Here is a 14473-nt window from a genome sequence, read left to right as displayed (position 1 = left end):
TTTTTTTAAATAACCAGAAATTTTAATGAATTTTTCCCCTCAGTGTACATGCATAACAGCAGGTTTAGAAAGGTTTCATCTTTACCCTCCTTTTCTAGTGTTTATTAAATCTCTACGCTCATAACACTGATCCAAGCACGTACATTTGCACACTAGAGAATATATTGCACTTGAAACCTCCAAGCATCTCATCCACAAAACATAATAATTAAAAGCAACTTACTTATTCTTTCCCACCTTCCTCATCCTAATTCATGCACACATTTTGCACCAAGAAATTTTCATATTAAAGTTTTTTTCCAGAAAAAAGGAACTAAAATAACACTAAGGCTTTGTAGGGAAAATATACTGAATTTTTTGTTATACAAATTTCTTGATGCTTTTTGTTCTTGAAGCCAGACAAATAATTATTCATCGTCTTCATTCTCTTGACCAGAGCCTTCGGATCGGTCACCTTCCAATCGATCTGTTCAACAGAAGGTACCAAATATTAACAATGTAATGTTTTAAAACTCTGCCAGATCAGAATTTAAGATTTAAATATGCATATCTACTCAATCGATGCACTGAAAAAGCAATGTTTACGGAACCAACATTGATCTGTTTAATTAAAAAAACATGCAGTGGAAGAGGATTTCCATTTGAATCATTTTATTCCTTGTGAAAATGCCACTTTGGGCTAGCTTTCATATCTGAAGCTGCTCCAATGACGTATTACAGGCTACTTAAAGTAGAGCTACAAGTTAGTAAAGTTTTCAATTTACCTCTAAATGAAAGGGAGGCCAGTTTAAGACAGATTTTAGTAAATTAATTGAGGTACTTTAGAACAATGCTTTGTTCACACCATAACTCATACTGTAAGGGTGGCTCTAGGTAGAAGAAAAATATCAGGTTAGCACATGGGGAATAGTAATTAATTAAATTTCCTGAGTGAAGTATTTTGTGTTGAAAACTTCCCATAAGACTTCCTTTTCCCAGTAATGGGAAATGCAATGCACCATTCACTACCAAGAAGAAGGGGAGCAGCAATATCTATCAGTTATATTTTTAGCTGACTGTTAGCAAAAGCACTAGAACAACTTTATTCCTCTCATAGTGTAATAATATTCAGAGCCACAGCTATTTCAAGTTAATGTAGCTCTGTTCTGTGACTTTGAAAATAACTGAAGGATGAGAGCAAATGGGCTGATCTCTCCAATGTTTTTCCCAAAGAATGCTTTGAGGCCCCATTCGCCACTTACTGTAATGTGACTTTATCTGCACATAGGGAAATGGAAAGGAACAGAAACAGTCCATGCAGCCCAACCGGTCCATGCCGGCATTTATACTTCATTTGACTGAAAATGGTAGGAGGCCTTTTATGTTGTTGTAAGTTTTCAGATAATGATAGAAAATACACCAAACCATGCAATTTATACACTAAAATCTGAATTTTTGGAAGTAAACATTTAGTGACAACGCCAATAAAGCGTATTTTATATTATAGTAAAACACTTACCTCACAACTCCTTAGATACAAACTCAAAAGATAAGACACTTCACTAACTCATCACCAAACCTGTACCAGTGTACAACTTACTTAACCTAACCACTGAATCTCACTGAGTTCTTTTCTATGGTGTCTATAATACAATGACGCAGGCAGACAGGAAGGCCTAGCAGAAAACAGATCTTTGCTTGGGTAAGGAGCTATCAATTAACTTTTATTCCTAGAGAAATCATGTGTCCTTTGTCAGAAGGAGCAGGTTAATGTCAAGGCAGGACTTGGGGAATGACAATCAATCATTGATGGGACCTGGCTGTTTCTGTGCCTAAGAAATCCAACTCCAACTGCCCGGCCATTAAGGATGGTGAATATAACCAAATCTTTTAGATGTGTAATATACGGTCATAGGCCTGGAGTCATTGATTACCCAATCAGAACAGGAGGGAATTGTTTATAGTCATCCACTGTAGCAAATGATAACCTGATCCCTATGTCATTTTCAGTCACACAAGGAATGAATTTTCTTCCAAATCAGAAGTATACAAAATTCAAGTGGCTAACAAAGTGCATCCAGATAGATATTAAGAATATGAAGCATTTTCTTTACTTTGAATAGCAGTATGACAAATTTCTCTATTCATCATAGCTTCCCTAGAAATTAATAGTTGGATGTAGTAATGCAAAGGGTGTGATCAAATCATTAATTTATCATATGTTAATGAAAGATAAAGAAAATTCAAATCATGTTCCACAGGTTAATTAACTTCTACATATAAATGTACTAATTTATGGAAGCCTAGCACATAAATATGTTTATAGTAATAATTACATGTCCTGCAAGTTCTTTGAAGAACTTTTTGACTGTGGGTGGAATCTTCAGTTCTTTCTGGTGGCGAGCTTGGACGTGGGAAGGACATTTAATTAGGTGGGATGGTGGCATACCTGAACCCCACCGCCTTCCTGCCTCTGCCAAGAGTCAAGTTCTGGGCAGGAAGGCCCATGGTTGACCTTCCCACCCTGCTGCCAACTGAGGCCCTTAAGTGGTTAATTAATGACCACTTAAGAGCCTCATTCCACCACCACTGGTATGCACGGATACTAAAACAGTGCGGCCAGCTTGTCACTTCCGGGGGGTGGAACTGGACATTGGGAAGGTGGGAGGGGGTGGGGGCCGCTGAGAGCCACCTCCCCTGCCTTCGCTGCCAACCCCTCTCCCTTCGACTCCGACATTACACACCCGTGGCCTGGGTCACTCCGTGTTCCTGGGACTCCGGTGCCTGTCTTTCCGGCAGCAACCATGGCCTCCCCAGTAGCACTGACGAGCACAAGAGCTGCCAGCCCCGGCTTGGCTGGCCGTTCTTGGTAGGCTAGACATTCCACCCCCAAGGTCTTGACTCCAGGGGAGGACCTGCCGCTGGCCTCACCACTGCCTGATTGGCTTGTGGCTCGGCGGGCCTTCCCATAAAGAGGCAGCGCGGGTCTCTCATCGGTTGTTCAGCCGGCAGGTGAGATCCCCAGCACCTCAACAAGTTTCTGCCCTTAATCTCTCAACTTAGTCTTCTATAACAGCCAATTATTTCCTTTAACTATGATTTTAAATTTTCTCTTCTTTACTAACTTCTTATATTCTTGTATCCTTAGGTGGTAAGGCAAGATAGATCAGCCCAAAGATTCCTCTATAGCATCAATAATGTTCTTTGGTCACCTAGCAGTAGAGATGTTTAAGTGTTAGGGTTTTAGATGTTTGAGTGTTAGGCCTTTTCTAGATAGAACCAGTATAATAAATCAAACACATCATATAGGGGATAATCAAGTGCAAATATTGATTGAACCTAGGATTCACATTTGGGTTTCCAGCTAAACTTGCTTTTAATGCCTACAATCCATTGAACATCTGTAACCTTGTGGCTTCATTGGAAGCATAATTCATATTAAGGATTCGGCTAGAGTTGTTTTATGAAGTTTTAGGGCACATGATGGATAACCCCAGAGTGCATTACAACTGTGGTATGTGACTGTATAATGCTGTCTGAGGCATTGAATCGAGATATGATGTAGACAAAGGCTGCTGACACCAGAATCAACTTACTATTGAGTTGATTTCATTTGTTCGTGGACTAGTTTTGGGGCTAAGGTTGCATTTTTGAACTGGGTTTTGAAGCCATTCTAATTTTCATAGTGCAGTACAAACATGCTGTGACGTATGGAACTATTTCCTACCTGTTCTAATGTGATTAAGTGAAGCCAACATTCTTAGCATGAATGATGCTGGAACTGTGATGGTGTTCCTCGTCTCCTCCAACATCAATTCATTGCGACTTATCACCTGCAACACAAAGAAGAAATCGACTACTACTGCCGACTACTACTGCCTTTTTGTGGTGCTGTTCTCCGGTTTTTTTTTTGTGTCAACTAGTGCACAACAAACTCCTATCAACATAAAACAGCTGGCAACCATAAATTCTTAGATGTCACAAGTGGAGCTTTTCTTAGAAGTTTACAATTAAAAAAAATACAGCTTCATCTAAGTGAAAAAAATAATTTCACTTAATGAAATGGCAAGATTAAAGGTGGCAATGGTAGCAAAGGTTCAAAGTACATTCAATTTTTCTTTCTACAAGGTAAATCTGGAGAGATTTGCAAAACTTGCTGGAATTACAGTGAAGTTTTGCTGATATCAAAGTTCAAGAGGAAAAAAAAACACATCTCTGGAGTGTGACTTCAAAGCCATCACTCTTTAGTCCTGCTTTCCTGCCCCATTACTTAGGCTGCCGTGCACAACTTCTTTGTTCAAAACTGACTGGGCCTGCTTGCTATATACAAACTCCTTGGTTTAATACTTTCCAACACTATATGGCCATGGCTTCCAGTCAGAATTCTATCAATGCTGTTGGTTTCATCAGGTTCAACTTGGCCAGCCACAGTCTAGGAAACATTTTGTCACAATACTGTTTGCACACTGGTAATTTATCCATTTTGACCACACAGCTTGTGGCTGCAGTGACTAGTTTACACGCTCTACTTCGGATGCACAAGAGTGGAAAAAGAAACGGATGCTAACTGATGTTGTGGATTGATGGTGGTTTAGTGGTAATGTCGCTGAACTAGCATCCAGAGACCTAGGCTAAAGCTCGGGGGACAAGGGTTCAAATCCCACCATGGCAGCTGGTGGAATTTGAATGATGTTAATAAATCTGGAATATAAAGCTAGTCTCAGTAATAGTGACCATGAAATGGTGATCATAAAACCCATCTGGTTCACTAATGCCCTTTAGGGGTGGAATTCTGCAAGTGACTCCAGACCCACAGCAATGCGGTTGATTCTTACCTTCCCTCTAAAATGGCCTAGCAAGCCATTCAGCTCAAGAGAAAATAGGAATGGGCAACAAATGTTGGCCTTGCCAGCGATGCCCACATGAAAGAATAAAGAAAAGAAAAAGCAACAGTGCGATGAAAAAATATCAAATTTTAGGCTTCAAGCCCACAGGAGGAGACTAACACAAACTTAATTGGGCCCACATGGTGCTGCGACTTCCAATCTTCCTTAATGAAAGGAAACAAGTGAATGGTATTCCTTTGTAAAGCCCCTACCACACAAATGGCCTAGAATTTGGGCCACACATTTTTTGTTTTAGGTGCTGCTCGGACTAGCAAGGCCCCAATATGGCAGCAGGAAACGTGCATTTTTCAGCCGGAAGTGCACTCCTGTTAGTTTGGATTAGGATGAACATGAAGGGTTCATTACGCATGCCTAAAGCAGATGTCAGGTGTTTGAGGATCCTTCCCTAAGACTGACTTACCTGAAGAACCAAGCATCAGCTACACTCAAGGAAACCAGTACTAGGAGTTGCTTGCAAAAAAATGTGGCAGCTTAGATGAATGTAAAGTCCACAGGAGCAGGAGTGTTCTTCCTGACCCCATCTGATCAACGCCACTCCTGACCCCCTATATCCCACACTCCCTCAATCAAGATCAATTGTAAAACTACAGTCGCTAAACTCAGTACAAACATGCAGAAACCGGTTAGATACACAGCAAAGGAGATGAGGCAATAATAGCGGACCAAGAACTGAAGTGGCACTTCCCTTTGCACCAGGCCACCAAAGTAATCAGACTTCTCCGCTGATGAAGCAATCTGATTCCCAGACTTCTGAATTTGACCCCAGCGACACTAGTCTAATATTACACAACTCCTTGACATCAGATTTTGATGTCACATTGGCCCCATTATATGGGGCGCAAAACCCAACTTCTGGGGAACTTTAGGCCTCACCAATCTATTGCAGGGAATGTATTCTTTGCCCCCAAATTTCAAGGACATCAGAAGATAGAAGAGAGATACAGCTAAAATTTTTTCTATTCATTCATGGGATGCGGACATCGCTGGCTAGGCCAGCATTTATTGCCTATCCTTAATTGTCCTTGAGAAGGTGCTGGTGAGCTGCCTTCTTGAACCATTGCAGTCCATATGGTGTAGGCACATCCACAGTGCTGTTAGGAAGAGAGTTCCAGGATTTTGACCCAGCCACAGTGAAGGCGATATATTTCCAAAACAGGATCATGTGTGGCTTGGAGGGGAACTTCCAGCTGTTGGTCTTCCCATGAATCTGTTGCCCTTGTCCTTCTGAGTGATAGCGGTCATGGGTTTGGAAGGTGCTGTCTAAGGAACCTTGGTGAGTTTCTGCAGTGCATCTTGTAGATGGTACACACTGCTGCTGTGCTCTCATGCATTATTCTATCTCATTACCTGATGAAGAATCAGTGAAATTCATAACATCAGTTTTTAACCCCTTTGGTAGTAGGAATCCTTTAATCTACATGAGGCAAGATTTAGCCCTGGTCGCCTGGGCTCAGCGGAGGCAATTGAGGCCGGACGGCGATTTCATGCTGGCGAGCCAATTAAGCCCCGCCCAGCGTGAAACGTGAGCAGCAGTGCTCATCGCTGCCTGTGCTGTGGCGGGGAAGAGGGGGAGAGAGTGAACAGGGTGAGGTTGAACATCGCGCAAACGCACGAGTGCATGGTTGAGATTCTCCCCGAGGCACAGAGCTGCCTCAGGGAGATGAAGAGTTTTTTTTTTAAAAATGAAGAATTGAAAAACGTTATATAACATGTGATTCTGTCACATGAGCAGGGTCATGTTATTAATTAAATTTAAAAATTTTTATTTTATTTTTATTCGCTTTTGGAAACCTCATTCCGCCTGTGAATGAGGTTTCCTAAAAAGTGCAAAGGCCGCTTTGGCCTTTTGGCCTGCCCGCCAACCGTAAGGTTTGATGAGCAGCGAAAAAGGTAAGTTAAATAAGACTTTAATGGCCTTAAGAGGCCTTTTAATTGTGTACGGGCGTGCTGCCGATTCCCGCACATGCCCGCCAACTGAAATATCACGCGACTGTGTGTTGATGTCGGGACGCTCGCCTGACATCAACGTGCGTCACTTTATGCTCAAGTGGGTTGGGCGCGCCCCCGCTGAGGTAAAAATTTTGCCCGTGAACTGTCAGGCTGCATCCAAATCTCAATAATCCGCCATTAACAATGAATCAATATTCTTGTGGACTAATTAATTTAGATTTTCCTCTTTATTAATGAATTTCATGGTTTGGTTGTCACATTAATTAACTCCCAATTGAAAGTCATTATTCTCCCTCTCTTTTGTGAAAACAGGCGCAATCAGGGAGACAGAACATAAAATATTAAATTAACACAGTGAGGGGGGAAGTTTTAAGCGGTTTTACATCTTTGAAGTGGATAAATCCCCAGGCCGGGATGAAATGTATTCTAGGCTGTTAAAAGAAGAAAATAAATGGTGGAGCCTGTGACCATCATTTTCCAATCCCCTCTAGCTACAGGTGTGATGCCAGAGGACTGCAGGACAGTGAACATTTTATCATTGTTTAATGGGGAAGAAGGGGATAGATGGAGTAATTACAGGCCAGTCAGCCTAACATTGGTGGTGAGAAAATTATTGGAAAAAATTATGAGGGACAGAATAAATTTTCATTTATGATCTTATATGGTCTCATTTACTTATTAGTATCTTCACGTAAAACATGCATATATCAAATCAACTTAAGCCCAATGTTAACAAAACAGATTGCATACCTCTTCTGCAAGTTTTCTGTCAAAAGCTGGAATTCCTTCTAGTGGTGTCCAGATCTTGACATCGTAATCTATACCAGAGGATGCCAAAACTATGAAAAACAGAAGCAATAATTATGTGCCAATGCAAACTCAGGACATTAACAATTTTATAAATGTGGGTTATGACCAAAAAGTTGTTATGGAATAGATTGAAATCAGTTTGTGGAAACTCTAGTGTAGAACTTCTAAATCAGCCCTCCATTTAGCCACAACAAAGAAACGTTAAATGAGAGATCAGTGCACACTTTTGTCATTGTCAATCAATTCGAGAGCATTGTCTCATGGAAAGTGTTAATCCACTTGTATAACACTCTAGAAATGACAGGATGGTTCTTTTCCAACATTGTGTTAATAATGACTGTAGTACATTCAATTTTCTTAGACTGACTCAAAACATTAAGTACTCATTAAGAATCTGATAATAAAGTATCAAAGATTTTCTTCATGCATTTAAAAAAATTGCTTTTAACATGAGAAGGTTTTGTGCATTGATTTTTTTAAGGCACATTTTTGTATTATCTATATTTTTTATAGAAATATATTTTATTTAATTTTGTCAAGCTTTCTGGAATACTTTATTTTGGTATTTGATTTGACAAAGCAGTCCATGTCCATATGTAGCAAGACCTGGACAACATTCAAGCTTGGGCTGACAAGTGGCAAGTAACATTCACACCACACAAATACCTGGCAATGGCCATTTCCAACAAGAGAGAATCCAACCATCTCCCCTTGACATTCAATGGCGTTACCATAGCTGAATCCTTCACTATCAACATCTTGGGGGTTACCACTGACCAGAAACTGAACTGGACTAGCCATATAAATACTGTGGCTACAAGAGCAGGTCAGAGGTTGGGAGCTCTGTGGAGAATAACTCACCTCCTGACTCCCCAAAGCCTGTCCACCGTTTACAAGGCACAAGTCAGGAGTGCGATGGAATACTCTCCACTTGCCTGGATGAGTGCAGCTCCAACAACACTCAAGAAGCTCGACACCATCCAGGACAAAGCAGCCTGCTTGATTGGCACCCAATCCACCACCTGCAACATTCACTCATCCACAAGCGATGCACAGTGGCAGCAGTGTGTACCATCTACAAGATGCACTGCATCTCACCAAGGTTCCTTGAACAGCACCTTCCAAACCCACGACCTTCATCACCTAGAAGGACAAGGGCAACAGATGCATGGGAACATCACCACCTGCAAGATCCCCTCCAACCCACATCATCTTGGCTTGGAACTATATCGCTGTTCCTTCACTGTCGCTAAGTTAAGATCCTGGAACTCCCTAACAGCACTGTGGGTGTACTTACACCACATGGGTTGAGCAGTTCAAGGCGGCGGCTCACCACTACCTTCTCAAGGGCAATTAGGAATGGGCAATTAATGCTGGCCTAGCCAGCAACATCCACATCCCGTGAAAGTTATTATTAAAAAAAAATCTTAGTCAACCAGGACCATTCCTGTTGAACCAAAATGATCAATATTTTCGAATATTCTTCTATAGCCACCGCCATCTCGTGTATGTCCTTGGATACCAGAGAGATTACCCATTCTGGCATCCACCTCACTCAGGTTATTCTGTTACATCAGGAAAGTACCATTCAATCTATTACACAGAATTTTCCAATGTCAAAAAAGCCTAGGGCATTTAAGAAAATATTGTGCTTATAAAACTGTATTATTGTACTATCTCAACAAACCAAGGATAGGAAAAATAAGTCTTTATTGATATCAGTTTATTGCTTTCTCTAGAGTCTCACCAACTACAGTCATGAATTTCATAGTCTACACTCACAAACATGTATACGCCCACAAATGTCCAAAACAAAAAATCGATATTAAGAAAATTCAAGGATCAAGTATTTTATCTAAAATAAAGGACTTTCTGACTGGTCAGTGAAATGCAATACTCCTTGATGAACTGTCCCTTCCATATTGAAATTAAATGTCACTTGACTGCAACAGCTACTTTAATTTATACAGTGCCTTTAATATAGAAAAAAATGTCCAAAGGTGCTTAGCAAGGGATACATTCTGATTGGAATTCAGGAAATTTTCCAATAGCTAAATATTTGTTAGTTAATTAAACCAAACTAGAAAACTAACTAAAGCTCAACAGCTCACTTAAAGGCAGTTAGCCTTAAGTACAGGCCTATGATATGTTTAAAAAAAAAACTTGGATCCAAATGTCTGAAGATAATATATAGTTAACATATTATAGATGACTTATGTATATTTCATAGATAAACATTAACAATATATCATATAGACCTGTAAATAACATAAGGTTAATGCCAATAGCATATTTATATAAAGAACAATTAGTCAGTAAATTCTAACAAGAAACAAAGTTTCAATGATTTTTTTTCCAGGTTTAGTCCACATTTAATATCAGAACAGACTACCTTTATAATTAATTTATACCAGCTATACTTTATTAACTCCACATTCTCATTAAATTGATTTAATTTCTTTGTGCAATTGCTATTCTGAAGCATGATAAAATAACAAACAGTAGAAACATAATAAAATAAAGTAATACTATTAAATTTACAATCTCTCTCACTCTCCATACTGTTCAGTTTCCTTTTGTCCCATACCCTCTATTCCAATACACCTCCTTTTCCTCATTAGTCTTGCTTGGCTGCTTTTTTAACCTGAGCAAAGACTCATTCAAGTATGCAAGGTACAAGGTGCAGATAAATTTCCTATGAATTTAGCTATCCTTTAGGACCTAGAAAATTTGAGTGCTCACAAGCCATTAATTTCTGCTGCTCAAAGTGGTAGCCCTGCCTAATTACTATCCACTGTGTTAACAATAACACCTTGTATTTAAATAACATCTTTTAACAAAATAAGTGCTTCACAGGGGCATTATAAAGCAAATTCTGACACCCACAAACACAAAGAGAAATTAGGGTAGATAACTAAAAGCTTGGTCAAGGAGGTAGGTTTTAAGAAGTGCCTTAAAGGAGGAAGGAGGAATAGCAGAGAACAGTTTTGGCAGATAAAAGCAGGACCCAACAGTGCTTTGTTGGTCTAGTGCTTTATGTTATCCACAGCAAATACCTAACCTTCAATAAGTTTATTACAGTAAACCAATTAGTGGGGAAGGGGGTAGTTCCCAATGATCATCTTAATGAAAGCATCAGCACAACTTCAAGGAACAAAGGGTAATGAAAAAGATGGAACAAGAATCACCAAAATCGATTCCACAAACTTGTCACAACATTCAGATATCACTGTATGATGGTAAGGAGGTAACACATGCACTGATTAATTATCAGCCAGACCATATTGAAGAAAATGTGAATAACCTGCTGGTAACCAAAAGTATATCTACCTGTAATCAGTTAATTAGTAAGGCAAGGATTGGTACTACCAGAGAGAGGGGAAAAAAATCAGTATTGAGAGTTTTTTCCTGGACATTTTAGTCTGCTTGGAATTGCATTCTATTTCCCTCTTTCATACACACTTTTAAAAAAAAAAAGGATCATAGGACTTAGGAGTAGGAATAGGCCATTCAGCCCTTCAAACCTGCACTGCCATTCAATAAGATCATGGTCTGGTTATGTTCTCAACTCCACTTTCCTGTCTGCCCCCCATAATCCTTGACTCCTTTGTCTATCAAAAATCTATCTCATTCAGCTTTGAATAAATTCAATGACCCAACCTCCACTGCTTTCTGGGGAAGGGAATTCCACAGACTAACAACCCACAGAGAAAAAAAATTCTCATCTCCATCTTAAAAGGGACACCTCTTATTCTTAAACTGTGTCCCCTGGTTCTAGTCTTCCCCCACAAGAGGAAACATTCTACCAGTATCAACCCTATCAAGTCCCTTCAGGATCTTATATGTTTCAAAAAGATCACCTCTCATTCATCTAAATTCCAATGAGTATAGGTCCAACTTTTCTTCATAAAATAAGCCCTTTATCCCAAGAATGAGTCAAGTGAACCTTCTCTGAACTGTTTCTATCGCAATTATATCCTTTTTCAAATAAGGAGGCCAAACCCTCAATATAAGGTTCAACTGAAAAAAGCTTTTTAAGTTTGTCCTCCAGCTTTGAAATAATTTGAAGAACACTGTGCAGAGACTGAGAAATTGCAGAAGAAAACATGCTAGCGGTTGGGCTAAACTAAATTCTAATTCATCATGGGAAATGGTGCGCACTGAAAAATAACTTATGAGTTATCTGATTGGTTCATCAAAAAACTTAATGGAGAAATTTTGACAGTTTTTCCAGAATAAATATTACATAAAAGTAGAGCATCAAAAATTGCAACAGGAAGTGTGCACCATAATTTATAAAAACATAACATATTTATTCCCATATTGCAGCTTTAACATAATAAAACAGCCTTTTGGGTAGTACAGAACTTGGGTATTGCTGAAAAAGGACTTTTTTTGTCGAAGCTTTTCGTCTTGCACACCTCAGGACAACTCACAAGAATACCAATGTCAGGGGAAACAACATATTTATACTGTATGAGAAGAGTGTGCTGATTGGTTGGCAAGTGGACTCTGATTGGTAGAGGCATTGCCACAGAGAATGCACCAGTTGATGGTGACTGAGTTAGCTGCCAAGCATGGTTTGAAATTTAAACCAGTGAGCTTGACTCTGATTGGTCAAGACATTGCCCTGGGGAATGAACCAGCAAATGGCTGTCACTTATTTTGTTTAGCAGAAACAGGCACAATATGTGTACATGTTCTTTCTATCTGCAAAGAACAGGACCCTGTGTATTAATATTTGTAGTACAGGCAAAGGTGTTACACTGCGAGCCTGACTGACAATCTTAAATTGGTTCTCAGCGTAATTCTTAGCACACTGAGGATTATTTAGCAAATGTTGTCCAATCTCGGAATCACACGTTGGACACTCTTTTGAGTTTTGCAAGCATGAGCTGGTTGGGTGTGGTCCGTACCTTGCCTGTTGCAAATAGCAGAAGGGACATGCTGTTTGATATGATCAGTCAGTCTTTGGGGCATATGGCCTACATACCTAGCATTACACTGGCACTGAAGTTTATACACAAAATTACTCACTTGTATGATAGGCAAAATGTCTTTTTGGCTTCCTGTAAGTGGCGAATACCACTAATGTTGCTACTGTATAGCAGCAGCGTGAAACAAAAAGCTTCATCTGTTGTTCAAATCTTTGCGATACCTTGCCCTTCCAGGGTAATCGGAGGTAAAATGGGCACTTTTCAGGGTCAAAAGTGATGGCCTTGGGCCCGTCCATGAGTTTGTGCAATATACAGCATGAAATGATCTGATCAGGATAGCCGTGACCAGTGATATTCACATCGCGGTGGTGGGGGGGGGGTCGGAGATGAGGGTGTGGGTGGGGTTGGACATCGGGGAGGTGGGGGGGGAGAGGGATGTCAGAAGTTGGGAGGGAGGCCCAATCAGGTTGGGAGGGGGAAGTCAGGCCTGTGGCGGGGCAGGTCAGTTTGGGCTGTGGGACGGTGGGGGAAATTGGGCCTTCCAGGGTGGGGAGAATCGAGTCAAGTCGGGGAGTCAGGGGGTTGGGGAATACCATGTGGGGTGGGGTGGGGCGGGGGCAGGTTTGTGTCTTTACAATAGTTACCCAGAAGTTAGAAGAGGTTTTAATTCTTCTAATTTTTTTCTGAGTAACTATTTGTATTTTCGGATGGTTCCCAGAGCAGAGTAATTGCCCAGAGGAGGTTTGCACTTCTGGGCCAGGTAATAGATGACAGATATCCTTCCCTAAAGGACATCAGTGAACCAGATGGGTGTTTACGACAACTGGCAATGGTTTTGTGGTCATCATTAGACTTTTAATTCCACAATTTTTTTTAATTTAATTCAAATTTCACCATCTGCCGTGGTGGGATTCAAACCCAGGTCCCCAGAGCATTACCCTGGGTCTCTCGATTACCAATCCTGTGACAATACCAATATGCCAGCGCCTCCTCTAAATGAAGGGTCAAAGGTTCAGCAACTGGGATTTTGAAAATGTAGCTGTAGGTGAATTATGGGATAGTTTTTCCAGAGACAGAGACAGAAGAAGGTAGGGTTGGAGCATGGAAGGGGGATTGATTGGTGATTGATATAAGGAAGTGATCAGGGATAACCTTATCTTGATACAATGAGATTAATAAGACAACGGTGAGATGGCAAGATCAAGGGGTGGTCAAGAATTTTTTTTCATTCATTTACGGGATGTGGGCATCGCTGACTAGGCCAGCATTTAATGCCCATCCCTTACTGCCTTTGAGAAGGTGGCAGTGGCGGTGAGCTCCCTTCTTGAACCACTGCAGTCCCTGTGTGTAGGTACACCCACAGTGCTGTCGGGGAGGGAGCTCCAGGATTTTGACCCAGTGACAGTAAAGGGATGGCAATATATTTCCAAGTCAGGATGGTGAGTGGCTTGGAGGGGAACTTCCAGGTGGTGATGTTCCCATGTATCTGCTGCCCTTTCCCTTCTAGATGGTAGCAGTCATGGGTTTGAAAGGTGCTGTCTAAGGAGCTTTGCTGAGTTTTTGCAGTGCACCTTGTAGATAGTACACACAGCTGCACTGTTCATCGGTGGTGGAGTGAATGCTTGTGGAAGGGGCGCCAATCAAGCGGGCTGCTTTGTCCTGGATGGTGTCAAGCTTCTTGAGTGTTGTTGGAGCTGCATTCATCCAGGCAAGTGGTGAGTGTTCCATCACACTCCTGACTTGTGCCTTATAGATGGTGGACAGGCTTCAGGGAGTCAGGAGGTGAGTTACTCGCTGCAGGATTCCTAGCCTTTGACCTGCTCTTGTATCCACAGTATTTATATGGCTAGGTCAGTTCAATTTTTGGGTAAACCCAAGGATATTGATAGT

At 40.8% G+C, this 14473-nt stretch overlaps 1 protein-coding gene across 8 annotated transcripts in view; it reads right to left on the bottom strand.

Moving 5' to 3' along the window:
* dcaf6 (ddb1 and cul4 associated factor 6) overlaps positions 1-14473 on the bottom strand; it is a 174668-nt gene continuing 160195 nt past the window's right edge. For all 8 annotated transcript variants that reach the window (XR_013579150.1, XM_078559693.1, XM_078559694.1 and 5 more), the window contains 3 exons: positions 7587-7675; positions 3707-3812; positions 1-466 (listed from right to left, as the gene is read on the bottom strand). Coding sequence is in view for 7 of the 8 variants with exons in the window: in XM_078559693.1 (XP_078415819.1) it covers positions 408-466; positions 3707-3812; positions 7587-7675 (254 nt within the window). In the remaining variant the exon portion in view is untranslated. The remainder of the gene's footprint in view (positions 467-3706; positions 3813-7586; positions 7676-14473) is intronic.

The sequence above is a fragment of the Cetorhinus maximus genome, chromosome 16 (genome assembly GCF_964194155.1).
Source record: "Cetorhinus maximus chromosome 16, sCetMax3.hap1.1, whole genome shotgun sequence".
Taxonomy (NCBI): domain Eukaryota; kingdom Metazoa; phylum Chordata; class Chondrichthyes; order Lamniformes; family Cetorhinidae; genus Cetorhinus; species Cetorhinus maximus.
This window is presented reverse-complemented; position numbering and strand designations above follow the sequence as displayed.